The sequence below is a fragment of the Podarcis vaucheri genome (assembly GCF_965113315.1).
Source record: "Podarcis vaucheri genome assembly, chromosome: 3".
Classification (NCBI taxonomy): domain Eukaryota; kingdom Metazoa; phylum Chordata; class Lepidosauria; order Squamata; family Lacertidae; genus Podarcis; species Podarcis vaucheri.
The window spans coordinates 123883392-123909790 of NC_138761.1; the positions used below are offsets into that span (position 1 = coordinate 123883392).

The following is a 26399-nucleotide window of genomic DNA, read 5'->3' on the forward strand; positions in this document are numbered from 1 at the left end:
CTTCAAAACATTTGCTACTAATAGCTGTAGCAGCAACAGTTGCTGGACTCGTGATACAGCAGCTCAGTCCTTTCACCCAGTTCAGTTGTGGTGCGGCAGCACAAATATTTGCTAGGAATGCTCAGGAAACCAGAACAAAATTGGCAGTTGTAAGGATAAAAGTGATTATACCTTTAATGGCACCTCTCAAATCTAGTTTAGAAAGATAGGCTGAAGGAGGAGGCTGGGCTGGGCAAGGTTTGCACTGGCACTTTTACATCCTTGAAAATGGAGGCAGAGTCAAATGGAATTCGACACCAGACACCCCCAGTCATCTTGTTCAAATTACCAGTTATAAATTGCAACTAGCTCCTATGACTATTTATTGGGAAAGATAAGAGGAGGTTCTATAGCACACAAAGGGGAGATAAGATTTATAGGCTCTAAAAGAACAAAATGTAATGTAATATGTAATAGTAGTAGTAGTAGTAGTAGTAGTAGTAGTAGTAGTACTAATTTTCTACTCCGCTCATCTGACTGGGCTGCCCCGGTACCCTTCAGCCTTGCCATGAGAAGCACTGGAATCTTTACCTTTAACATGGTTCTGTGAGGCCTCTTCAGATCCATGATGTGGAGATTCCCAATGGGAGGTAAAGGCCTCGGTCCTGGTGGAAGATTTTGGGAGCTCTTGTTCCAGAAAGCGCCCAGTTTCAAAACAAAGTAAAGCATAAGGATAAAGAGGAACAACGCTGGAATCGGCTCCATCCAATCCATTTCGTTTCAGCAAGCAATTTTTTTTGCAGTGGTTATAATCAAAGCTACAGTGCAGTTTGGTCGAGGACAATGTCTTGCAACTGCAGTGAGCAGTATCTATATTATGCTAGGTACTGTCTCTAGTGAGTCATTAAACCACCCAGTAAAATTGAAAATGTCCTGCTTTTTCCCTCCAATTTTTCCTTCTCCTCCACAAGTATTCAAAGCTGTATCTTGGATGATTTGCCTTTCAGTTTAATGTTTACTCAAGGGGGTACTGCCCACTTCCACAAACTAATCCTTTCCAGAACAGGTTCAAACTCTCTTGAATCTGGCCACAGACCTGTCACGCTGGATTATCTGTAAAATTAATCTGTTATAATGGGAGTAAAGGGCAGCATTGTGAAATTCTTTGGAGTAATAATTGAACTGCATTTAGGGACAGATGTTTGAAAGTGCACCAGTGTGGACTTCCAGTGAGGCAAGATGGCAAGCCCCACAGCAGCATGGAGCCTCTGAGGACCACAAGCACCAATGGCGCTGCCTGGCTGGTGCCCGCACTGCCAACTCGGCCGCTGCTGCTGCTGTGACCAGTAGGTTAGCACGGGGCCCAACACGACAACCAGGGAGACCGCACCTTCCAGTCTCCCCAGTGGCCTTGACCCCACTGGGACCTGAAGGATCTCATCAACAGCCCAGCAGAGTTCCAAGGCCTGGAGGCCTCCCGAGCCAAACAGAAAAGAAGAAAAAACCTCCAGATGAAAACCTGACAAGCCAAAGGCCTACACTGTCTAAGAGACTTCTATGAAAACAACAAACCCATACCAACACATGAAATCCAAGACAAACTAGGGGACACCTAAATACCTTGGCTAACACACCATCAACTACATGCCTTCTTAAACAACCCAGCAGTAAAATCATCAGCCATTAGGCCCTGGACCACCTTCAAAAACTTTCTTTTGACAGCAGAGGGACACAGTAAAGGGATGGTATCCACAATATAAAAAATATTGCTCCAAAATCCCACAACCCCCCCTTGACACAATCAAAGAACAATGGGAGCACAACATAGGCTATGAAATTAACACTACCCAATGCACTAGAATATGGTCTAAACCTCCCTTTAAGACCATATCAGCCAAAAGAATGGAACTCTGGAACTCACCTACAATACAGGTGGCACTTCACACCATGGAAACTAGCACTGATACGCCCAGGAACCTCACCAAGATGTTGGAGAGGCTGCACCTCCACAAGCACATACCTCCACATGTGGTGGGAATGCCCTCCAATCCAACCCTTCTAGACAGCAGTCCTACAAAAGATATGCAAAATAACTAAACAGATATTAGAACTAACCCCAGAACTGGCCCTACTGAACATCTTCCAAGATCATAATGACCAGTCACATTATACAGAGCTTATAACACACCTACTCTCAGCAGCCAGAAGCCTCATAGCCAGACACTGGAGAGACCTGTCAGGAGTAAACATGAACCAAGAGTATCAAATTGTATGGGAAATGGCCTTACTAAAAAAGCTAACTAATACAGTGGTACCTCTGGTTACGAACTTAATTTGTTCTGGAGGTCCGTTCTTAACCCGAGGTACCACTTTAACTAATGGGGCCTCCTGCTGCCGCCGCGCTGCTAGCACGCGATTTCTGTTCTCATCCTGAGGTAACGCTCTTAACCCGAGGAACTACTTCCGGGTTAGTGGAGTCTGTAACCCGAAGTGTTTGTAACCCAATGTGTTTGTAACCAGAGGTTCCACTGTAAACTGAAACTGACACAGGGACAAATTGAAGAGGATGCCTTCACCCCAGTATGGCTCCCCTTTATCACATACACAGCCCAACAATAACAAGAATCCACTGACAGCCTACGGATCAATCTGGCTTACCTAACCCAACAAGCCCCCCCCCCCATGCAAACAAACCCCACTGCAACCAACCACAGAGAACCAACCACGCCCTGGTCTCCCCCAATCCCTCTCACTACCAAAGAAATGTAATAAATTAATAGAGAACCTGCTCAGTTGACACTGACAGGAAACCCCACACATACACTATACAGTAGAATATAAGCCTCACCACCCCACACCTCCTCTCCCCTCGCTTCTTCCCCAACCTTATACTGTAGTCAACACTAATATCTCACAACAAATGTAACTGATTTGTAAGAAAGACTGTACAACCTGAAAAAAGAGACAAGATACTGTATTTTCTGGTGTATAAGACTACTTTTTAACTCTGGGAAATCTTCTCAAAAGTCAGGGGTTGTCTTATTCGCCGGCTACAGCAGCAGCTCCTGCAGTAACTCCCCACCAAAGGATAAAACGACAGCAAATTAAATCAGAGGACACCAAGCTCTCTAGATGAAGTAGAAATACGCTTGAAAATTGGCCCCAGAAGCCCCCCGGCCACTGGGAAGTGGTGCGGATTTCCGAGCCAGACTGGAGACTGGTTTTTTTATTATTATTATTTGGTGTGCATTGGAAGAGGGGTAGTCTTATACGGCGAGTATATCCCAAACTCTATATTTTAACTGGAAAAGTTGGGGGGGGTCGTCTTATATGCCCAGTTGTCTTATACGCCGGAAAATACGGTATGTACTTTTTTAAACGAATAAAATCTTTAATAAAAATTAATTAAAAAGAAAAAAAGAAAGTGCACCAGTATTTCCTGAATTTCTCCCATTGAACCCCTCACAAAGATGTTGCCACATCAACCAGCTCAATGATGTGATGGAGTGGAATCTGCATTTTTCTTTTTCTTTTATTTTTTTTTCTTAAAGGTTTTCTTGGGTTACAGAAGTACAAACATTGTCGGCTGGGACGCGTTCACCCGCGGGTGGTGTGGGGAGGAGCAGCGCTGACCGACGGTTCTCCACTTAAACTTCTAGCCCTTGTCAGAGCAAGTTGCTCACAGGAGCTCTCCTAGCAGTTGCAACAACCAACTTGCCTTGCGCTCTGCCGTCCTGGATGTGCTCAGGGAATGCGATGGATCCGTAACAAGGAACGCTAAAGAAGATAGATTGATACTGCTGCAGAACGCCGAGAAACAAGGAGCGGCTGAAACTGAAGGCAAGTTCTGCTTCATTTTATCCCCTGGCACAAGCCCTATTACTCTGCTGCAGTAAACCATTCGGATTTATTAGCCATTTATAACTTCTTCTTTGAGGGTGACGAGGGTACTGGAGACAGCCTCGGTATTTCTGCTCACAAATATAAGGGAGAAGGCACCACAGGACAGAAGTGTCAAAAGCCCTAAAGCTGAGAACTAAAGACGGAGAGGGAGCAGAAACCCTAGAGGCCCACCGAGATAAGGGACAAGCATGAAACCTTGCTTGTAAAACAACCCTCCCCACCTTTCGAAGGTGGGAAACTGGAAGATAAACATAATCCGTCTTGTGATTGAGCCAAGTGAAGCCAAAAAACCCAGGACTAAGAGACTCCAGCAAACTGCTCCCAATTACCTTTTTCCACACTCAACATGGTCCTTACAAGAAAGAACTATATGGACCTGAGAATTGCACCAATATCTCCTCAGGGGGAGTGGGAGCCCCAAAGGAAACAAAGTAAAATAATCAATTACTTCCCCCATAAAGAAGGGGTTAAGAACCCACAGCACGAGAGCACTCCAAAAGAAATTGCCCCTACTGTGCTGGATTGGTCAATACAATGCAAAGACTTACAAACTGAGCATAAAAGACCAAATTATTCCATAAGCTGGGCGCAGGAACTGGATCTAGCTGAGAACGCCTTGATGACCAATTCCCCCAACCCCAATGACCTCAAGCACCAAAAATCAACTCAGAATCTCAGAGAAAACCAGCAAGACCCTCAGAATCTCAGGGAAAACCAGCAAGACCCTCACCCCACAGCGAATGCCAACGGTATAGAAGAGAGGGGTGACCTCTCTATATGTCTCCATTTTCGGATTATAAAGTCCTTTTTACAGATCAGCTGTATTTGATGTGAGACTTCAGTGTTGCTAGGGTTGCCATACGTCCAGAATTTCCCAGGCATAGCCATTGGAAACAGCGTCCGGGTGAAAAACACTGAAATGTCCAGGAAAATCCCAACATATGGCAACCTGTGCCACAGCACTGTCGTTTTTGGCGTTTTTCCCCTCAGAAAAAGCTCAACAATTTTGTGCAAAACTTTGCCCCCCAGATGTTCACTTTTTGAACTATGGCAACCCTGGCTGTTGTACACAGTAAAAGGTTGAGGGGAGAAGCCGGGGGGGGGGAGAGAAGGGGGTAGTTTTTGTGGCAGCTTGATGTGGGTAGGTTCTTTTTCTATTGACTCATTAGGTTTCATTTGTTGGTGGGTTCACATTGTTGTCTTGCTGTGTGTAGAATAAAGGTGAGCCACACCGGGGTGAAGGCATCCCCTTTTATTTGTCGCTGTGCGAGTTTCCATTTGCTGGTTAGCTTTTAGAGTAAGACTGTTTCCCATACAGTTTGGTACCAGTGGTCCATGTTCACTCCTGTTCACATTCCCTTCAGTGGAATCTGCATTTTTCTGTAGCATCTTGCTTGGTTCTCTTTTTGAGCCATTTGGAGTTATTTGCCCCTTTCTAAAATATGCATCTGTATCATACAACAAGGGACGCGGGTGGCGCTGTGGGTAAAAGCCTCAGCGCCTAGGGCTTGCCGATCGAAAGGTCAGCGGTTCGAATCCCCATGGCGGGGTGCGCTCCCGTTTCTCGGTCCCAGCGCCTGCCAACCTAGCAGTTCGAAAGCACCCCCGGGTGCAAGTAGATAAATAGGGACCGCTTACTGGCGGGAAGGTAAACAGCGTTTCCGTGTGCTGCGCTGGCTCGCCAGATGCAGCTTTGTCACGCTGACCACGTGACCCAGAAGTGTCTCCGGGCAGCGCTGGCTCCCGGCCTCTAGAGTGAGATGAGTGCACAACCCTAGAGTCTGTCAAGACTGGCCCGCTCGGGCAGGGGTACCTTTACCTTTACCTTTATCATACAACAAACCTGTCTTTTTACTTCCAGGGCTCAATCTGTCCCTCATGCTTTTCTGTGTGGCTGGACAGGCTTGCCAAACCAAACCAAACCACAAAAATCACATTCCACCCTTCTTCTGAAAGGAGCCTGTGAGTCATTGCCGTGATAAAAGGTGAGGCATTCAGCAGCAGACAAGGAAGAGGGGAGCTTGCCAGGGTATCAGGGGTGTGGGACACCTCCCCAGGAAGAAAGGTGTCCTTTTAAAACTGAGGTTTGAGCAAGGGCTTTTGAGGAGAAGAAAAGAAGGGGCCAGAAAACTGCATGAGGGAGTGGAAGGTCAGAACCATATTGGGGGCTGGCTGAAGGCAGACTAGGACAGAGGCACAGGGATGCCTTGGAGTCCAGTACTGCACTGCGGTGGGGAACAAGCAGTGCTGCGAACGCTGCAGTCCTCCACTGAAATATGTGTAAAATAAACCAAATTTCTTAAAGACAAGCCAGTCTCTGCGATGTCTTGATTCCCTACAGAAACACGACCCTGGCTAAGCTCCCGAAACCCAGCTGGAATCTTGCTAATGATCAGCAGAGACTGGGGCTGCCACCAACCAGGTCCTCCCCGGTAAAATCACTTCAGCCTCATTCAGGTTCCTAATTAGTAAAGAAGAGTGTATTTTATTTCAGACACAAACAAACTTTTCCGGCATTCCAAACATTGTTACTCTTTACTGTCTTAGTCTTATTTTCCTCTCTCTATCTCTTCTACCTCCCCTCACTCAAGAATCCACTGCCCTAACTGTCTCTCTATTACCAACTGTCTGCCAACTGCTTTTCCAACTGCCTTTCCCAACCAGTCAACCCACTAAAACCAACCAACTACCCACCAACAACTCCAACAACAACAACTCCAACCTCGGGCTAAGCCCCCCTTTTTTAATAAAATATTTATTGAAGATTTTAAAGAATTCAAACATTACAACAAACTTAAATCAAAAAAAGAAAACAAAAAAGAAGCATAAAAAACATACAAAAATACAAATAGAAAATGCATAGAAAAACACAAAAGAAAAAAAATAGTTCATTTTCTTAAATATCATTTTCATAACCCTCTTTCGTGACTCCCTCACGTCTCCCTTTTCTGTGTTCCTAGTTACAAAATCATATTCCGCAATATTTCACCTTCTCTTAAAAATTGTTTTAAATTGTAAGTTTCAACAATTATGTCTCCAACTTTGCCTCTTGTTATCAAATATTTAGATACTTAAACTTGACATAATATTATTCCAATTTCATCTCTATTTCTTATACTTCAATTATTTTCATATTCCTTTCCACTAGTTTACTAATGCCATATTGTTTTTATATCCTGCATCATTTTAACATTCATAAAGTTTACAATGCTTTTGCAAATAATCCTTGAATTTTTTCCAGTCCTCTTCCACTGTCTCTTCTCCCAGGTCTCGGATTCTGCCAGTCATTTCTGCCAATTCCATATAGTCTATCAGTTGCATCTGCCATTCTTCCAGAGTGGGCAAATCTTGAGTCTTCCAGTGCTTTGCGATGAGTATTCTTGCTGCTGTTGTCGCATAGGGCTAAGCCCTTTTATACACAGGTGGGCCGCCTCCGGCTTTCCTATTGGTCTATATTTTTAACCCTATCTCTCCCCCCTGTACAGACAGACTCAAACGAACGGGCAAACGCCACACCACCCTTCTTCTGGAAGGAGCCTGTGAGTCATTGCCGTGATACCCAGCTGAAATCTTGCTAATGATCAGCAGAGATTGGGGGTGGTGTGCAACCTATGTAACAAACAGTGCTTTTTTCTGGCAGAGCTCCGTGGTACACAGCACTGGCACCTTTATATATATATATGTAGGAAAAAAGCTGAAGGCTGATCGCTGGAGAATTGATGCTTTTGAATTGTGGTGCTGGGGGAGACTCTTGAGAGTCCCATGGACTGCAAGAAGATCAAACGTATCCATTCTGAAGGAAATCAGCCCTGAGTGCTCACTGAAAGGACAGATCGTGAAGCTGAGGCTCCAATACTTTGGCCACCTCATGAGAAGAGAAGACTCCCTGGAAAAGACCCTGATGTTGGGAAAGATGGAGGGCACAAGGAGAAGGGGACAACAGAGGACGAGATGGTTGGATAGTGTTCTTGAAGCTACAAACATGAGTCTGACTAAACTGCGGGAGGCGGTGGAAGACAGGAGTGCCTGGCGTGCTCTGGTCCATGGGGTCACGAAGAGTCGGACACGACTAAACAACTAAACAGCAACAAGGAAAAAAGCACTAGTCACAAGTAATGCTTTCCATGGTTTGAAGTGTCTTAAATAAATTGTACTGCTTGTATTTCAGTTTCTTTGACTACTGTGGTATTATTTCCTTTTACTCAGTACCATCATAATCAATAGCTACTGTTTATTTTATGCAACTGATGCCCAGATTAGGATTTTAAAATTTTACTACCAATATTATGGTGGAAGGGACACGGGTGGCGCTGTGGGTTAAACCACAGAGCCTAGGGCTTGCTGATCAGAAGGTCGGCAGTTCGAATCCCCATGACAGGGTGAGCTCCCGTGGCTCAGTCCCTGCTCCTGCCAACCTAGCAGTTTGAAAGCATGTCAAAGTGCAAGTAGATAAATAGGTACCGCTCCGGCGGGAAGGTAAATGGTGTTTCCGTCCGCTGCTCTGGTTTGCCAGAAGCGGCTTAGTCATGCTGGCCACATGACCCAGAAGCTGTACGCCGGCTCCCTCGGCTAATAAAGCAAGTTGAGCGCCGCAACCCCAGTGTCGTCCGCAACTGGACCTAATGGTCAGGGATCCCTTTACCTTTACCTTTGTTATGGTGGAAAGAGTTGAGTTAAATGCAGTACAGTGGTGCCCCGCAAGACGAATACCTCGCAAGACGGAAAACTCGCTAGACGAAAGAGTTTTCCGTTTTGGAGGTGCTCCGCAAAATGAATCTCCTATGGGCTTGCTTCACAAGACGAAAATGTCTTGCGAGTTCCTGCGAGTTTTTTCCCTCCCCCCCTTTTCTAAGCCGCTAAGCCGCTTATCAGCTGATCCGATAAGCCGAAAAGCCACTAAAAGCCGCTAATAGCGCTAATCCGCTAATCCGTCAATGGGCTTGCTTCGCAAGACGAAAAACCGCTAGACGAAGAGAATCACGGAACGGATTCTTTTCGTCTTGCGAGGCACCACTGTATCTATGAAAAGAGGCACTAAATTATAGCATCTGGTTTCATTTTAGGGTCTGTCTGATCAACTCCAGGAAATTGCAGATTGGGTGTGAAGTCACTTGTCACTTTGCGTATTTATTTTATCAGTAAGCATTCTCTCAAATTATTTTGCTGCCAGGTTCTGAATACATTAGAAACACAAGCATTGAGTGGGTAGTGCTGTAATGCGTGAATGTGCATAATATTAATACTAGTCCAGAAAAACATTTTGCTCTGGTTTTATTTTTGCAGTAAATTAAAGCAGATATAAACTGAAAAAAACAATGCATGGTCCAGTTATTTCACCAGAAACAGAAAACACCTTTGGGAAAATAGCTAAATATGTATAGTTCCTTCTGTGCTTCAGTGCTGAGCTTGCTGCGGCTCTCTGGGTAAATGAAAACTGCTCTCGTATGATGGCTCTTCAAGGGGAACCTAGAAGGAAACCAGACAAGATGTTTGAGTAGACAGAATTTAGTTGGTAGCCAAAGGAAGTTACACCACACATACCAAAATCTAAAGCGAGTTCAATATCTTTTTTGTAATCCCTTAAACCATTGTGATAAACAAGATCAGACTGTTATGTTTTTATGCAGGTTAGCTAGTGCTGAAGACTGTAAACTGGATGGTTGCAGCAATGATAGATGGTTGATCTATTCAGAAAGTTTCAGAGCTGGGATTTTAAGCCATTGCCTCCAGACTTCTGCTAGTTTCCAACAGTGAGTTCACTTCAAAAGACAAATCCAATTCAAAGTCAACAAACAACTTGCAGAGGGATTTAGCTGCGTTCTTCAAACTCCTTGTACAGGTGTCATCCTATTTTTTAAAAAGTGATTTGCCATTTCTGTCAGTTTCCTGCTGTACAAGGTAACATGCAGAAGAGCTCTTCCTTTAAAAGTTGGCCAAAGGCAGTCTTCTGCCTAACTTTTTAAGCCTCCTTTGAGAAATTCCAAAGATGTGGTCCTTTTCCACCTGTCTATGGGAACATGTCTTTTTACTGAATCTTCAGCAAGAGATACCAGTTAACTTGCACATTTGTGGAAAGAACATCAGTTGCCTGTCCAAGTCCATTAAAAACAGGACTGAAACCAATTAAAAGATATTGCTTAAAAAAATCACAGCTTCACAGTGATGAACATTCTGCTGTCCTGTATCTGCCATTTGCTGCTGTTTTAAAAACAAAACAAAAAAACCCCATATGTTAAATGTGACCGTGCATTTACTAGTGATGTGCATTTTGCCTCTGAGAGGGAAAGGCTGGAGAGGAAAAGGAAAATGATTGAGAACTGGTTGCAGAGAGAACTGTGAGGTCAGAAAGATGAAGAGGTTTAAGGCGATGGCTGGGGTGCAGAGAGACTGCTATGCTCTCTGAGGTGCTGAGGGAGGAAAGGGAATTCAGAGAGACCTGTGGGGTGGGAAAACAAGGGGAAAGCAGAGGGGTGGGTGAGCTATGGGGTTCAGATGGGCTGGTGCCTACACTATGGAGTCCAGAGAAAGGATACAAAGGAGCTCTATGGGAGGTTAATAGAGAACAGGGTAATGGAAAATACTGTTATAATTGTAACATGAAAAGCTTTCCCATGGTTAACTTAGGAATGCAGGCTTCACACTAAAGTTCAGCTAGCCTAGAAATTGAAAGTGGAGACAATAGTGGAGGCCTTCCCCTTTATCTGTGTTTTTTTTTAAAAAAACTTTAATAAAAACTAATTGAAAAGAAAGAAAAAGCAAATCAAACAATCCCCGCACAATGAAGTCTAACAATAAAGGTGGGGGGGGGGACTATCTTGTGATAATTCTAAAACTCTGGGTTGAATAAATTACAGCACAGCTCACAGCACATCCTTCTATGCCCTGGGATTCCCAATTAGGCAAATGTGATCTGGAAAAGAGCGCTGCAAAGTGGAGCCATTTATTAAGAAATTGGAAGGATGGACCAGAAAGAGACATTGGCACTGGCTATCTAATCGTGCTGATACCATGAAAGAAAAATGCTATTTTTATGCACTCGGTTGTATTATTCTGTCCTACCTCCCAATACACGGAGTCATCATAGCAGTTCTGATCAGGTGGTTGCTCCCAGAAAGGCAAATGTAGAATCAACCCTACATTGAGGAGGGGGGGGGGGGACACAGTCGTAGTTAAAAACATCCCATAACAGATTTTCTATAACAATAGTAAGACGGAATATTGGAGAAATGCCACAGAAACCTCATTAGTCTATTATCTCATTCAATTTGTGCCCCCCAAAGTAAAATTTAGGCTTAACATTAGCTTTGTGTATTTTAATTCAACTTGAAGCAATAGAATGTTGAGGGGTCTTCTGTTTTCTTGCTAGTGCAATTATATTTCACACTAGGTTCTACACAGTAAAACAGACACACTTGTAAGGAGGTTTCCAGATTGTGGTTTAATATTGTAAATATGTTTGTTGTTGTTTTTCAAAAAAAAACAACAACCCTTGGGCTTTCCACGCACTCTTTCAGCTCCTGTTTCAAACATCTTTCAAGCCTATCCAGACACATAGAAGCAGACACGTTTTAGCGTTTTTTACTTTTATTCTTCTTTCTCCTTAAATATTTTTAGTGGTCTTAAACTGTTTTTATTAATCGTTTTAACACTTCTTGCAAACTGCTTAGAGGGTTTATTACAACTGATCGACATATTAATGCTGTTAAATAGATAAATGGGGTGCAACTGTTCCACAACAAACACCCGTCTGAAAGCAGCCTCAGACAGCACCGATAAGGGCCTGTATTTTACTGACCTGTAAAAGCTCCTCCTACCAAAGCAATTGCAATGGAGCATCCCAGAGCAGCAGCCTGCATACCAGTCGATAAACTGTAGGATGGGGAGATAAAATACATATTGCATCACCTTCACTCATGATGAGTGGAATTTGTTAGGTGTGTTCTTTGGGACATAAAACACATGTAGCTTTTTTAAAAATAATGTGACAGTCCAATATTCAGTGGTCCCCTAGCTGCCAGTGTCGTCCTCTAGACTTCTCTACTGCCCCTGCCTTCAGGATTGAAAGGAGGAGGCTCAATGTTAAATTTACATTTCAAAGTTCTCCAGCCAAATAATATATTAGGAGAAAGTGCACATAAGAATTCATATACTGGTGAAAATAACATGAAATACAGTATGTAAGAGAAAATTGCTTGCAAGAATATACAAAGTGAGAAAAACACATCACAGTGGTACCTCAGGTTACATACGCTTCAGGTTACACACTCTGCTAACCCAGAAATAGTGCTTCAGGTTAAGAACTTTGCTTCAGGATAAGAACAGAAATTGTGCTTCGGAGGCGCGGCAGCAGCGGGAGGCCCCATTAGCTAAAGTGGTGCTTCAGGTTAAGAACAGTTTCAGGTTAAGTACGGACCTCCAGAACGAATTAAGTACTTAACCTGAGGTACCACTGTATAAAGTTCTGGGCAATTTTCATAAGGACTTTAAAACAAGTAAATTGAAAAGTGACATGGAATGTAGAGAGCAGATCTTAAGATTGGGGGGAAATGAGAAAATGAGAGAAAGTGGAACTGAAACATTCTGTTCTTCTATACTGTGCTGGCCTTGTGGTCTGTTGAGATTCCTGCATTGCAGGGGGTTGGAGTAGATGACCCTGGGGTTCCCTTCCGACTCTACAATTCTATGATTCGAATCTGTGCTCTGGATTAGATCTGTGCTCTAACACTGCTCCCACTGCAAAGCGACTGCATCCCAAGAAGGCAATCTAAAAGCAACATTTCATACATTCTTAGTTTGGCCATTTTTGTCTCCTGTCAAAACTTAGTTTGCAACCAATTAAAGCATGTTATTTTACTAGCAGATACAACCTGATTCTATGCAACTCACTTGCTGTCGACTTGTAAAGCAGCTGCAATAATACTTGCAATGCCTCCCAAAAGGCCAGGTAAGCCATGGAGGTTATGGACTCCACAGGTGTCTTGAATCTTCAGCTTTGAGGCAAAGAAAGGCTGTAAGGAAACAAAAGGTTATTTCCAAGTCACTGTAAAACAGGGTATCTAGAAAGGATGTTGTTCTTCTTTGCTTTCACAGGTTGTCTTGCATGAAGAGCAAATTTGCACAACATAAAATGACACCACTGTATCCTGCAATATAATCTACATTTTGGAAAGGTCTCCCTCAGGAGGCTGTGGACTCTCCTTCCTTGAAGGTTTTTAAGCAGAGGTTGGATTGCCACCTGTCATGGATGCTTGAGCTGAGATTCCTGCATTGCAGGGGGTCAGACTCGATGACACTGGTGGTCCCTTCCTATTCTGTGATTTATTGATCATCTCAAAAATATTTCCCTAGATAGCAATGGCGTAGCGTGGGTTGTCAGCACCCGGGGCAAGGCAAGTAATTTGCGTCCCCTAACCCGTGGATTTGCGCCCCCTAACCCTAACCCCCAGATGTTGCGCCCGGTGCCGCTGGCCCCCCCTGCACCCCCCACGCTACGCCACTGCTAGATAGGATACAACATAGTAACATCTTTGGACAATTGAATTTGAGGCTGTGACCATGCAAGGGAGAAGAAGAAGGTGATGATGATGATGATGATGATGAAGAAGAAGAAGAAGAGGAGGAGGAGGAGGAGGCATTTGGACTTGATACCCCGCTTTATCACTACCCGAGGGAGTCTCAAAGTGGCTCACAATCTCCTTTCCCTTCCTCCCCCATAACAAACACTCTGTGAGGTGAGTGGGGCTGAGAGACTTCAGAGGAGTAATGGTGGAATGGGAAGCTGTTTCTGGCTTTAGTAAGACTACTGACTCAGAAGCCAACACAATTTTCCTTGCCACCCGATGAGACAAGTCTCCCCATATGGTAAGAAAAAAACAGTTGCACGCCTCTATGTTGGCAATAAGGCAAATTCCCAGTATGACCGGGGGAACTTTTTTCTTTCCTGCTCCAAATGTGGAAATCAGTCTGACAAAAACTGTCTCCAGCCATTCAGAAGAATGTGAGAGAGCTCAAATTGTGTAAGGGCACCACACAGAGGCATGAACTCCCATTGCTGCCAGGTGCTGAATGGTGTGATGCTCAGCAGAGAAGCCGGCCTGCTCAAGGGCAATGGAATGGGACATTCACTCAACAGCAACCATAATCTTTAATTGTGGCAGGCGCTGATGTACCAAAGGAAATTTATCTAGATACCAGAATAAGTCAGGATTATATTGAAATTTCCCATCACTCCCTTTGATTGGCTTTGAAAATGCACTCAGAAAGGAGCAGAATCCTGGCAACTTGAGCCACGGCAATAACTGTTAAGTAAACTAACAAGCACAGCTTGGATTTCGGCCTACTCAGTACAGTGTGCAAATTCTCTTATCAAAGGTAGGACAAATCTAAAAAGAACGAAGTAGCACTCACCGTCAAGTATTTGAATCCAGCAACTGAGATGAATCCAGCTGTGCTGCCAATTAACATTGCACCGAAAGGTAAGATGTTCAGGTCGGCACAGGAACCCACAGCAACTCCTCCTGCCAAGGTAGCATTTTGAATGTGTACCTATGTGGGGCACAACATATTGACACGTTATATCACACCAGTAAAACCAAGAGACCATTTGCCTTTCCTGTAATTGACTAGTAGTGCATGATAGTTGCAAAGGAATTTGCAAAGATGGCATTCGAAAAGCAGTTGCAAAAAGAATTGCGCTAAAGCCCGACTTGGCATCCTCACGTGACCAGGGGCACATTTCACTTAAGCACGGAGGGGCCCAGAACGCAACCTTCATGTAAGTGGGGAGTCGCCTGTAATGCAGAAATTAGATGTGACCAGCAGGCTAACCAGAATTGCATTCTGGCTGTAAGTAGTTCACAGAGTTATCCTCTTTCCCTCACCCATACCACTAGCCCTACAAATTGGTCTTTTCACTGTAGCTGGTGACTTAAAACTAGAGGTGGAGGAGAAATTAGATCCAATTTGCATTTAAAGGTGAACCTTCCTAATTCACACTTTGTAAGAAACTATGTGACTAGAAACAGTCATCCTTTGGAAAGTTTGCACTTCTCTGGATTTTGAACTGCAGTTCTTTACTCAAGTGATGTGTACAGAAATACACAAAAATGTGCATACAAATGAATACATTAGTGAAAATGGCATAGGAAATGCTTTGCAAAATGAGTAATAAGACAAAATTGCAAACAAAAATGTGTATATTGGGAGAAAACTGCATTAAAATGCTGGTGAATTTTCATGAGGACTAAAAAATATATATTACAAAGTGATGTGGAAATGCGGAGAACTGAATTTAAGAGTGTAAAAATGAGAAATGAAAAGAAAGCAAAATGGACACATTTTGCAATCCCTACATACAATTAATTACATTTTCAACAAAGGGTCTTCCTGGTGGATGTTTATTGTAGGATGAGTGCTCCTTGTGGACACAGGTTTTTCAAAGTGTCCACATGATGGCATTGACAGCAAAATCCCAGTCTGTATCGTCTCCCTGCCCCATTTAATCTGGATTTGTCCTATCTTGTAAAAATCTGGTATGTTTTTAAAAAGGCGATTGCCAACATGTTCTGCAAAGTGTGTCAGATAGGAACAGCCCCAGAAGACATAAACCTTTATGAAGTCTATAAAAATTCATTCTAGCCAAAACAAAACAATCCCTGATTTGGGTGGCTCGGAGGCAACAACTGTATACTGACATTCTGAGAAACCCAACTGAATCCATACTAGTGATAAGGAAGAAATTTGGTTCTCCAAATTTTGTGATGCAGTCCTCCAACCAAAAACATATGTGCAAAATGCATATATTGGGGGAAAGTGTTAAAAACCATAAGATTAGCTTGTAAAGAATTGTGCATAATAAGCAAAATTGCATACAAAAATCTGCGTATTAAGAGAATCCAAATGCTGATGAATTTTTGTGATGACTTTCTTGAATTGTAAACAGATGTGGGAATGTGGTGAACTGAATTTAGAGAGTAGAGAAATGAGAAACCCCGACATAAATGAGTGGTTGTTAACTGTGATGGATATGCATCGTGCTCAAGACAAAGCTTACCATGTCAAGTTTGCCTCTGCCTTCCACCAGGATAGAGGTGGCAAATGCTGTGAGTGTGCCAGCTGCCAAAGCAAAGTATGTGTTGATGATTGCTCTTTGCTGGGCCTCTGCTGTTGCTGCAACTGCTGAGTTAAAACTGGGCCAAAACAGCCAGAGGAAAAGGGTACCTATATAAATAATATAACAAAAAAATGCAGGATGTCATTAATTAATCTCCTCTGGTCTTCTTTGAAGGACATTGGAAGCTGGTCAGACCCAGATAGCTCCCTGTATTCTCAACTCTGATGATTCCCAGTATGGCTCCCCTTTATCACATACACAGCCCAACAAGACGACAAAAATCCACCAACAGCATACAAATCAATATGGCTAGCCTGATCCAAAACACCCACCCACCACACTCACACATGAAAACAAAGACCACCACAGCCAACCACAAGGGCCATCGAGGAAATACGAGAGAGACATTGCACATACTTTTGTATGGGGAAATACGAGAGAGACATTGCACATACTTTTGTAAAACAAGAAAATCTTAAATAAAATACATTTTAAAAAAGAAAAGAAAACTCTGATGACGCCCAAAGGTCCCAGGGAGAGATCTTCCCCATCCTCTGTTGCCTGATCCTCTTAACCAGTGATTCTGGGACTGGAACCTTCCTATACTTTTCTTCCCTCCAATTATCGTACACTTGGTCCAATGTGACCACCTGAACTATCATCGCACTGGTACACCAATACTGGTGTTCCATCATGCCTGGCAAATTGTGTCAGGGCAGCACTTAGGACTTCATCCAGATCACTTGGTGGCTTAGTACAGCTGTACATTTCACAATTCCACATCCCTTGGAGAAGTGAGACAACTGTTTCTATCAATCCAAAAGCTGGAATTAAAAGTGCCTAATGTCTGTGGCATCAGGCCCTCGTGGTTCTTTCATACAGACCTAATAACCTGAGTCTCCTGGCATAACTGGTTCAGAACCCTTGACCATGCAGTAATACCAGACAAGGCATCATATGATAAATAGCTTTTGAAAAGAGCTTTTGTTGGCCACCCTCATGGTATGATATGTTTCTTCTCCACAGTATCATGAAGATTGACTCATAATAGAAAGAAGCCTCCTACTCACCAATCATAGCAAACATGTCGGAATTGTAAACAGAACCTTCATTTTTATGTCCATTTCTCAAAGCAGGGCGGTATATGACCCGAGCTACTGCCAGCCCAAAATAGGCTCCAAAAGCATGAATAGTCATGGATGCACCAGTATCAGTGGCCTGCAAAACAGCATAATTAGTTGCAACAATTAATTGTTAACCCTAACCATGTAGTATGCTGAACTGCTGTCTTAAAGCCAAGCAACAACTGCCATCATAAGAGGGTGAAAACTTCAGATAATTATGACTGTGAATACGTGGGAGTCTTCCAAACGAATCCTTTTCATTTCAAGTTTCTGGTGCCAGTGCACAAGTATTCAAGGCTCCCTCCCTCCCTCCTTGTCCGTAGACAATGTCTGGTGACTACGTAGAAGAGGAGGGTTGAGTTGGGGAGGTGGGTTGGCTTGTTGAGGTGCATCCCTCTACTCCTCTCTCCTAAAGCTGCAGGATAAACAGCTGTTAGGTTTATTACTATTACTACTACTATATCAGGCTTTTGGAGTTAGAAACTGATGGGCAGATAGAGATGGGTGAGGAAAATGAACCCTTTTCTTTCTAAGGAGGAAGTGTGTTCTGCCAGCCCCAGCAAGCCAGGTCAACATTGGCACATGCAAGGTGCAGGGCTGTGCTTTTGCCTACATGGTATGATTTCAGCCATGTGAAAGTGGACAGGATCAAAATGTAAAAGTGAGCGTGGCAAGAATGTCAGCTCTCAGGACTGCCTTCCAGAAGGGTTTTCCATGCAACACTATTTCAAATCATTTTAAACATTCATGATTCATTATATTCTCTCTCTCTCTTTAAAGGACAGATTGCAGGGGATCTTTTGGCATGGCAGCATCAATGCAAGGTCCCTGAAGGAGCGATCATTAAATGACAGTCAAATGTTGCTGTTCTTCTTGAATTCAGGGGCAGCTGATGTGTTGGGGTGGAGCTGCTTTCCTGACCCTGGAGTCACCCCACCCCACTAGACACCACTGCACGAATTAAGCTTCAACGCAGATGAAACAGAGCAAGTGTAAGCACAAAGCCTTGAGGCACATCAAACTAAACAGAGATAGGATATGTTTCCACTATAAAGTACGGGCAGAATATACCACATTTTTCGCTCCATAAGACGCACCCAACCATAAGATGCACCTAGTTTTTAGAGGGGGAAAGGAAGAAAAAAATATTCTGCGCAGAGAATGTAAGTGGCTCTCGCTTTTCTTGCTTTAAAACCTTCCGTCCCTCCTCCCACTTCGCTGAGAAGCCAGCAGAGCAAGAGCGATAGCTGCGCAGCGCCTCTTCTTCTGCTGGCTTTCCAGCAAAGTGGGATGAGGGACAAAAGGGAGCGCTGAGCAGAACTTGGCAGCAGCTCTTGCTGGATTTTCTGGGAGGTGTGGGAAGGGACAGAGGGCAGCCCATCAGTCCCTTCTCCCTCCCTGGGGAAATGCCAGCAAGAGCCGCACACATGCTCCGCACGGCTCTTTAAAGGGGGCGCTGAGCAGAGCCCCCCCCCCCCCGCCTGCATTCGCTTCCTAAGACGCACACACATTTCCCCTTACTTTTTAGGAGGGGAAAAGTGTGTCTTATGGAGCGAAAAATATGGTAAGTGAACAACTCTTCTCGCTTCGTATATGTCACAGAAAATTCCTACCTGTAATACTGACACGACGAGGTGTTCATTGCAGGCAAAGATGGTGATTTCAAAAATGGCCATGATCAGCATCTGGATAGGACTTGTTCTCCCCAGGACAGCTCCAAAGGAAATCAGGACAGCTGCTGTGCTGAAGTCTGCATTGATCATGCTTTCAATTGGAAGGGAATGTGGAGAATAAAAACCAAAGTCAGGTATGATGTCACAGATGTATGAGGGTTCAGAGACCAGGATGAAGTGGCATGATGATGCTATCGTATGCCTAAGCAGATGTGGCTTTGAAAGCTGTATGGGGACTGTATGAAAGATCTTAGCTACCAGTTACACCCTTTATGGTTTTTTAAATGTGCACTTAAGTTTATGGCCATTTTTAGTTTGAAGAACAAGCAGTCATGGTCCTCTAGTGCAGAATGTACGCCCAGTCTGCATCAGGAGCAGATTCCAGAGCAGGACCCAACAGCTCCTAGTGCTTCAAAAAAATAAAAAATGGCCTCCAGGTAAACTCTAAAACAACAACAGCTCTAGGAACAATATATGGTGTCAACATCCTGAGGGCCAACCCAGATATTAAAAGTACAGTGGTACCTCGCAAGACGAATGCCTCTCAAGACGAAAAACGTGCAAGACGAAAGAGTTTTCCGTTTTTTGAGTCGTTCCGCAAGACAAATTTCCCTATGGGCTTGCTTCGCAAGACGAAACGTCTTGCGAGTTCTTGCGAGTTTGTTTCCTTTTTCTTAAAGCCGCTAAGCTGTTAATAGCCGCTAAGCCGCTAAGCCGCTAAGCCCCTAATAGCCGTGCTTCGCAAGACGAAAAAACCGCAAGACGAAGAGACTCGCGGAACGGATTAATTTCGTCTTGTGAGGCACCACTGTACCACATAAGACTGCCCCCACTCAGTGTTTCTTGTCCATCTTTTTCTTCTTTATAAAACAGCACAACCAGACATCATTGTTAGGGCATCTCCTTGCACTTGCAGCTCACAATGTTGGCTGCTAATGTCAGGGAGAACCATTGTCCCTTCCTATTCAGTGTAACAAGGAGAGGAGAGGGAGAAAAGACAAGGGTCAGTGTGTGCATGCCTTAGAACGTCTAGTTTGGACCCGAACCATTTGAAGGAATAAATGCAATTAATTTGAAAAAATAGCCTGATGTTTATTGAATTGATTATTGAATTGAGACTTTGAGGCCTTACCCAGACAACCCTACAAAAATGTACTTTAACCTCACATTTCCCCTTTGGTTCAATCCTCTTACAAATTCCTTTCTGGGACCATGGCAGGAAAAAGACCAGGAGAGTGCCTGGCTGAGTTTGTCTTCTGTTTCCTTTGTCTCAGGTAAAAAGTGGGGAGCGGAAATGCACCCAGCTTTTTGCATTCATGGGGAATGCACATCACAACATTGCAGCAGCAAAGTGCAGGAAACGGTGTGCGCATGAGAGATGAGGTTTTGCCACTTGCCAGTAGCACTGTCACAGGCAGACCCGTCTCTAATAGGTGCCTATGACATTTATAGCAGTGGAGCTGCTGGCGGCAAATTGTATTTCGTTAAACATAACCCTCTGCATTTTGACACTGGGAAAATGCGCTGAGCAAAGATGCAAAGAACTCATTTGCAAGAGCACCACCTTGAGGGAAGATACATTAATTCATTGCAGCAGCTGACTTTGAGCTGTGTAGTTTTGCATGAAAATTGCAATAACCTGGAGAGGCTCTATGAATTGTGTTAAAATATATGCTCCAAGTGAAACTCATTGTAATTGTATTTGCTTCATTTTACACTTTCATATAAGTGTAAAAGTCTTATTTATTGACTTCATGACTTTTACAATATACTTGACAATGCTATTGGGAGGGTGGTTGTGATAATGATAATGATAATGATAATGATAATGATAATGATAATGATAATGATAATGATAACCCACCCATCTGGCTGGGTTTCTCCAGCACTATGGGGAAATGATAGTAACTAAGCAGTTCTATTGAAATCAATTTTTGCTTGATTTTATTTCTGCATAAAATTCAGTTCTAGTACCAGATGGGTAAAGGTGGCTTTGGAAGCCCCATTGAAACTTCAAAAAGAGGATGCATGGGTGAGCCTGATTTTATTTTAATTTTTTGTCCAAACTAAATGTTAAAAATCCAGAGGAAATGAAGGGAAAAGAAAAGAAGAGAATATAAACATTACAAGCGAATACCTCGCAAGACGGAAAGCTTGCTAGACGAAAGAGTTTTCCGTTTTGGAGGTGCTTCGCAAAACAAATTTCCTATGGGCTTGCTTTGCAAGACGACAATGTCTTGCGAGTTCCTGCTGGTTTTTTTTCCTCCCCCTCCCTTTTTCTAAGCCACTATGCCGCTTATCAGCTGATCCGATCAGCAGATAAGCCGCTAAAAGCCGCTAATAGCGCTAATAGCACTAATCCGCTAATCCGTCAATGGGCTTGCTTCGCAAGACGAAAAAACCGCTAGACAAAGAGAATCACGGAACGGATTCTTTTCATCTTGCGAGGCACCACTGTATTCAACTCATCCACCCCAATATAACACCCAGCATGACTACTTTCTAGAAACCAGCATTACATTCAGCCTTCAAACCCAAGGTAAGCCTGATTTTAGATCACCAATTCCTGGATGTACGTTTGGCTCATTGGCCAGATTGTGCATTCGGCCACCATTCTGGCAGTTCCCAGAAGCATGGAAAAGAGGCTGCATAGCTCAGAATCACCTCCCAGAAGTGTTGGACTGACCCGTCTCCTCGTTTTCAGAGGGCCATGAAACTGGGCAGAGGGTTTTCCAGCCACTTCCCAAGAGCCTTCTGTCGGGGAGGGGCATTGATAGGAAAGAATCCCAAGAGTCTTGTGGTGCCTTAAAGCCTAACAAATGTATTCCAACACAAACTTTATTCATGTAGAACCCTCTTCATCAGATGCATAAACTCGTGTCTTATCTTGGCACGTTTATTTATTTAGGGTATTGCTGTACTGCCTTTGATAATGCTCATAAGTGAAATTTATTAAAAAGAAAATAACTACAAAACAGCAAAGACAACAGCAAGGCAACAAAAATACCAGAATGTCCTATACAATATCAGAGGGATATTAAACAAACAGGAGAATGGGAGAATGTTTTTGCATTTTTTATTTTTCAGTTTTGCTTCATGTCCCAAAGATTAGAATCATAGAATCATAGAGTTGGAAGAGACCACAAGGGCCATCGAGTCCAACCCCCTGCCAAGCAGGAAACACCATCAGAGCACTCCTGACATATGGTTGTCAAGCCTCTGCTTAAAGACCTCCAAAAAAGGAGACTCCACCACACTCCTTGGCAGCAAATTCCACTGTCGAACAGCTCTTACTGTCAGGAAGTTCTTCCTAATGTTTAGGTGGAATCTTCTTTCTTGTAGTTTGAATCCATTGCTCCGTGTCCGCTTCTCCGGAGCAGCAGAAAACAACCTTTCTCCCTCCTCTATGTGACATCCTTATATATTTGAACATGGCTATCATATCACCCCTTAACCTCCTCTTCTCCAGGCTAAACATGCCCAGCTCCCTTAGCCGTTCCTCATAAGGCATCACTTCCAGGCCTTTGACCGTTTTGGTTGCCCTCCTCTGGACACGTTCCAGCTTGTCAGTGTCCCTCTTGAACTGTGGTGCCCAGAACTGGACACAGTACTCCAGGTGAGGTCTGACTTCACCTGGAGTAAGCAGCAACAGTGTTTTCTGGGGGGGCTGACTTCTCCTTTCCCCCTGCATGCCTTTTCTGTGATGGGACAGGGACGGGCTTCTAATGTTTAATGTTTGGACAAGTTGATGTGGGAGACAGCATTGGTTTAAGCATGGACACCTGATCGGATGAAGTGAGCTTTAGTTTTCGAGTTTGCAAAAGCTTACAGCACAATCCTATTTTCAGCCTTTAAGGAGCCACGGGACTCTTTTATGAATTCCTGTGGGCTTTCCGGTGACAGTGGTGTCTGTTAAGTGACAGGGGCTTCTCAGGATGCCCCCCCTTACCTGCCAATGTTGATGTGGATTTCATTTGAGTGCATATGCCAGAATCCTTGCAGCAGGATGCCCCACTGGAGACCCAAGGCTGCAACGAGGAAGTTTATGCCAACACTGCTGAAGCTGTATTTCTTCAGGAAAGTCATCAGGAAACCAAACCCAACAAATATCATCACATGAACATCCTGAAAGACTGGAAGGAAAAGGAAGACAATGTGTTGGGACTACGATGGGTTGCATAAATTGAAAGCTAATAATGGCCACTATGAAGAACCCTCTCTTTTCCCACAGAGCATTCTGAGAAAACGGGTTCTCCTTCCTGGAGAGCACGTGTTGCAGTGGGGGCAACCAAGACATCCCTCTGTTGCTAGGCGGGTTAGTATAGAGGGCTACGATTCTGATTGGGAACCCCTCAGTCGTTGGAGAGAATTTGTGTAGCAATTTTATGATTGACTGATGAGGGGCTATTTATTCCCTGCACGCATCGTTGAGCTTCCTCTTTCCGCTGGGTGCGCATTGGATCACCCGCCCACCCGCCCTATATTTAGGGCTGTTCGCATTGACCTTGCTATGTCTGTCATGGGGTCGTCTGCTTTTGGGGCAGGGGCCTGGTAGGAATTTTGCCATTTGGCTAATTGGCTGGTGCCATTTGAGTAGCAAATCGTCACAACTTGTAAGGCTGCAGTTAAGGTAAAGCTAAAGGGACTCCTGACCATTAGGTCCAGTCGTGACCGACTCTGGGGTTGTGGAGCTCATCTCGCTTTATTGGCCGAGGGAGCCGCCATACAGCTTCCAGATCATGTGGCCAGCATGACTAAGCCGCTTCTGGCGAACCAGAGCAGCACACGGAAACGCCGTTTACTTTCCCGCCGGAGCGGTACCTATTTATCTACTTGCACTTGACGTGTTTTCGAACTGCTAGGTTGGCAGGAGCTGGGACCTAGCAACGGGAGCTCACCCCGTCGCGGGGATTCAAACCACCAACCTTCTGATTGGCAAGTCCTAGGCTCTGTGGTTTAACCCACAGTGCCACCCATGTCCCCTATAAGGTTGCAGTTAGGCATTGGTTAATTTTGTTTGGTGGAGGGGGTATGGTTTGCTGTGCCGGCCCCTCCAGTGCTGCTGCTGCTGCTGCTGCAAGGGTATTCCGTTAAAGGAATCCAGGGGCTTGCCATGCTCTTGTCCAAACACCTGTCAAGGGGCTAGGGCCACGCAAGAGCCCCAGGAGCATTTGGGGAGAGGTGAGAGCCTGGCGCCCGGCTCTATTCTCTCCCCAAAATTGTTTTCCCTTACTGACTTTCGAAGGCTTGCGGATGTCAGTTTTGTTCCTACCTCTAGGCTGGAAAAGATCGTCGTGAACCAATGCCTAAGCAACCACTCACATGCTGTAATCAATAAAGTTGTGGCCAAAAATTATGCCAAAAACCTTTAACAAAAATTCTGTTTGAATTGTGTCTTTACTTGAGGGTGGCTATGGGTTCCTCGACACGCAACAGGTACATGGGTAGGCTAGTCTCAAATATGGAAAATAAATCCCCAAACTCAGGATTGTATAAAGATGCATATTTCTGGGAATATATTGCAATAGATTTTATAAAAAGAATTAACAGATATATTTTTTAAAATAACAGTTGCGTTGATATGTTTAAAATTCCACCTACTGTATTTTTTGCTCTATAAGACTCACTTTTTCCCTCCTAAAAAGTAAGGGGAAATGTGTGTGCGTCTTATGGAGCGAATGCAGGCTGCGCAGCTATCCCAGAAGCCAGAACAGCAAGAGGGATTGCTGCTTTCACTGCGCAGCGATCCCTCTTGCTGTTCTGCCTTCTGAGATTCAGAATATTTTTTTTCTTGTTTTCCTCCTCCAAAAACTAGGTGCGTCTTGTGGTCTGGTGTGTCTTATAGAGTGAAAAATACAGTATTTTCTTTTTTAGGATGGGAGTGGGGGACCTGATCCTTCCACGGCTGTTTGTGACCTTACGTAAGGGTATGTGGTCTCCAAAACTTTTCAAACAGAGCTGAGGAATTGATTAATTGTAATTAATTAATTAAACAAGTTTACATATTATAACTTGTGAAATGGCTGAGCGCTACATGAGTACTTGGTACCTTTGTAATAACACTTATTTTATGCCACCTTAAATAAACAGACACTTTAGCAAATTAATCCTGGTTTAATTGTTTATGGGACAGACCATTCTTAAAATTAACTCAATTGAATGCATATCTACTGAATCCTATTTAAAGGCTTCTGCAGAATAGATGATGAACTGCAGTAACGTGACAAAAGCTATGCCTGGCTAAAGGACAGTAAGTTTCTTTCAGCCTCAGTTAAAGCCCCCTAACCCAGTGACTTCGTAGTTTCAGGAGGAAAAGTACTCAAGCCAAAGGGTTAGAAGATAGCCATTCCTATATTGCCTGGCTGTTTTAATCTAGCATTCAGCCCTTGGGGTGTGAGAGTGGGCAGGAAAACGAGATAGGAGTTCAAAATGGTAAATGAGAATCCTCTGTGTCGTCTCCAAAGCCAGAAGATTTCAGATGCACAAGGCCTAAGACACTTTGAATCCTCAAATTCTGCAAAGCGGTTAGATGGAGTGAGACCTAAACAGAAACAAAACTTTAAATGACAACTTTGATGGGTGCAGCAGGAACAGGAGTCTCACATTATCACCACAAAAGTCTGCTTTCTAGAAGCAACGTGCGGCAGAAGTGAGATAGAGCCTTCAGCACCTTTACGGCCATTTGATATGCTACTAGTTTAAGGTGTACAACATGCTCACCAGGAGACAAACCAAGAAGCTCTCCAACTTTGTGCACCATGGTGCAGCAATGCAAATAGCACCTCGCTGTACCAGAAAGCAAGTTAACAAAGCAGGCTTCTTCAAGAACTTGATGAGACGGGCACTATACAAAGGTAACAAATAGAAAACACTCACGTGGGTATACTTGTCTCCTGTCCACTGTGTCATATTTTACAAATACTCCAAATAAAATTATAATGACCACCTCCAAGAAAATGGCAAGTATGGGGAATTTGATCCTCATGGTTGTGAAGGAAGATGGATCTGTGTTGGCCAGCCTTGCAGCAGTCTGCAGACGAGTGATAATGGGAGAGAGAGGCTCAATGTTTATATTCCTTTGGGTTACAACAGAATGACATGGCAAAAACCTGCCGTTGCCCATGTCAAGCTCACTGAAAGGAGGACTTCACAAAAGTCTCCTGTCTCAGACTTTATAATTATTGTTATTTTTATATGCTGCTCTTCAAAAAAAAAAAAAAAAAACCCAGGGAGGCAATATTCTGTGGGATATATAGGCTTGTAACCAAAGTAGCACTAAGTCATGGCAAGGATGGAAATGTCATGAAATTATGACTCACGTTTATATGGCTTCGGAACACTTTTTATTATTATTTTTAACTGTCCCCCCCCCCCTGCATATTGTTTAAAAGGTATAAAAATAGCCACTGAGGCTATAATCTGTCGGAAATGGTTTGTAGTACAAAGTTCAAATAACTCTGCATGGTATTTCCCAATTTGGTTGCCAGAATTGTTTCTGGGTCCAACTCAAGGTGGTTTAAAGCCTCAGGTGCCTTAGACCCCAAATATCTGCAAGACTCCATCTATCCCTAGTGGCCTTCTCAGGTATTAAGGTAACCACCCTTAAGT

At 43.8% G+C, this 26399-nt stretch overlaps 2 protein-coding genes across 2 annotated transcripts in view; both read right to left on the reverse strand.

Annotated features, from left to right (window-relative positions):
- The window catches only part of LOC309528769 (cytochrome P450 2K1-like), a 51139-nt gene extending 50298 nt beyond the window's left edge, over nucleotides 1–841 (reverse strand). Inside the window, exon 1 of the mRNA XM_082216407.1 lies at nucleotides 571–841. Within this exon, the coding sequence (XP_082072533.1) occupies nucleotides 571–753 (183 nt within the window). The 5' untranslated portion in view covers nucleotides 754–841. The remainder of the gene's footprint in view (nucleotides 1–570) is intronic.
- An 8295-nt stretch (nucleotides 842–9136) lies between these two features.
- Nucleotides 9137–25847, reverse strand: RHAG (Rh associated glycoprotein). Its single transcript, XM_082216438.1, has 10 exons — nucleotides 25668–25847; nucleotides 22741–22924; nucleotides 18732–18882; nucleotides 17065–17212; nucleotides 15935–16101; nucleotides 14290–14427; nucleotides 12769–12890; nucleotides 11678–11751; nucleotides 10942–11015; nucleotides 9137–9348 (listed from the first exon to the last, which is right to left on the reverse strand). Exons 1-10 carry the CDS (start codon nucleotides 25774–25776, stop codon nucleotides 9277–9279), a joined length of 1239 nt encoding a protein of 412 aa, XP_082072564.1. The 5' UTR covers nucleotides 25777–25847; the 3' UTR covers nucleotides 9137–9276.
- Between the last annotated feature and the right edge of the window lie 552 nt (nucleotides 25848–26399).

Excerpts from the sequence above, each read along its gene's own strand:
- RHAG (XM_082216438.1), bottom strand. The coding sequence starts at position 25,776 with ATGAGGATCAAATTCCCCATACTTGCCATTTTCTTGGAGGTGGTCATT. Across the intron at positions 17,213-18,731 it reads TCGTCGTGTCAGTATTACAG|GCCACTGATACTGGTGCATC; the intron begins GTAGGAATTTTC and ends GCTGTTTTGCAG. Across the intron at positions 12,891-14,289 it reads CTGGATTCAAATACTTGACG|CCTTTCTTTGCCTCAAAGCT; the intron begins GTGAGTGCTACT and ends GTTTCCTTACAG.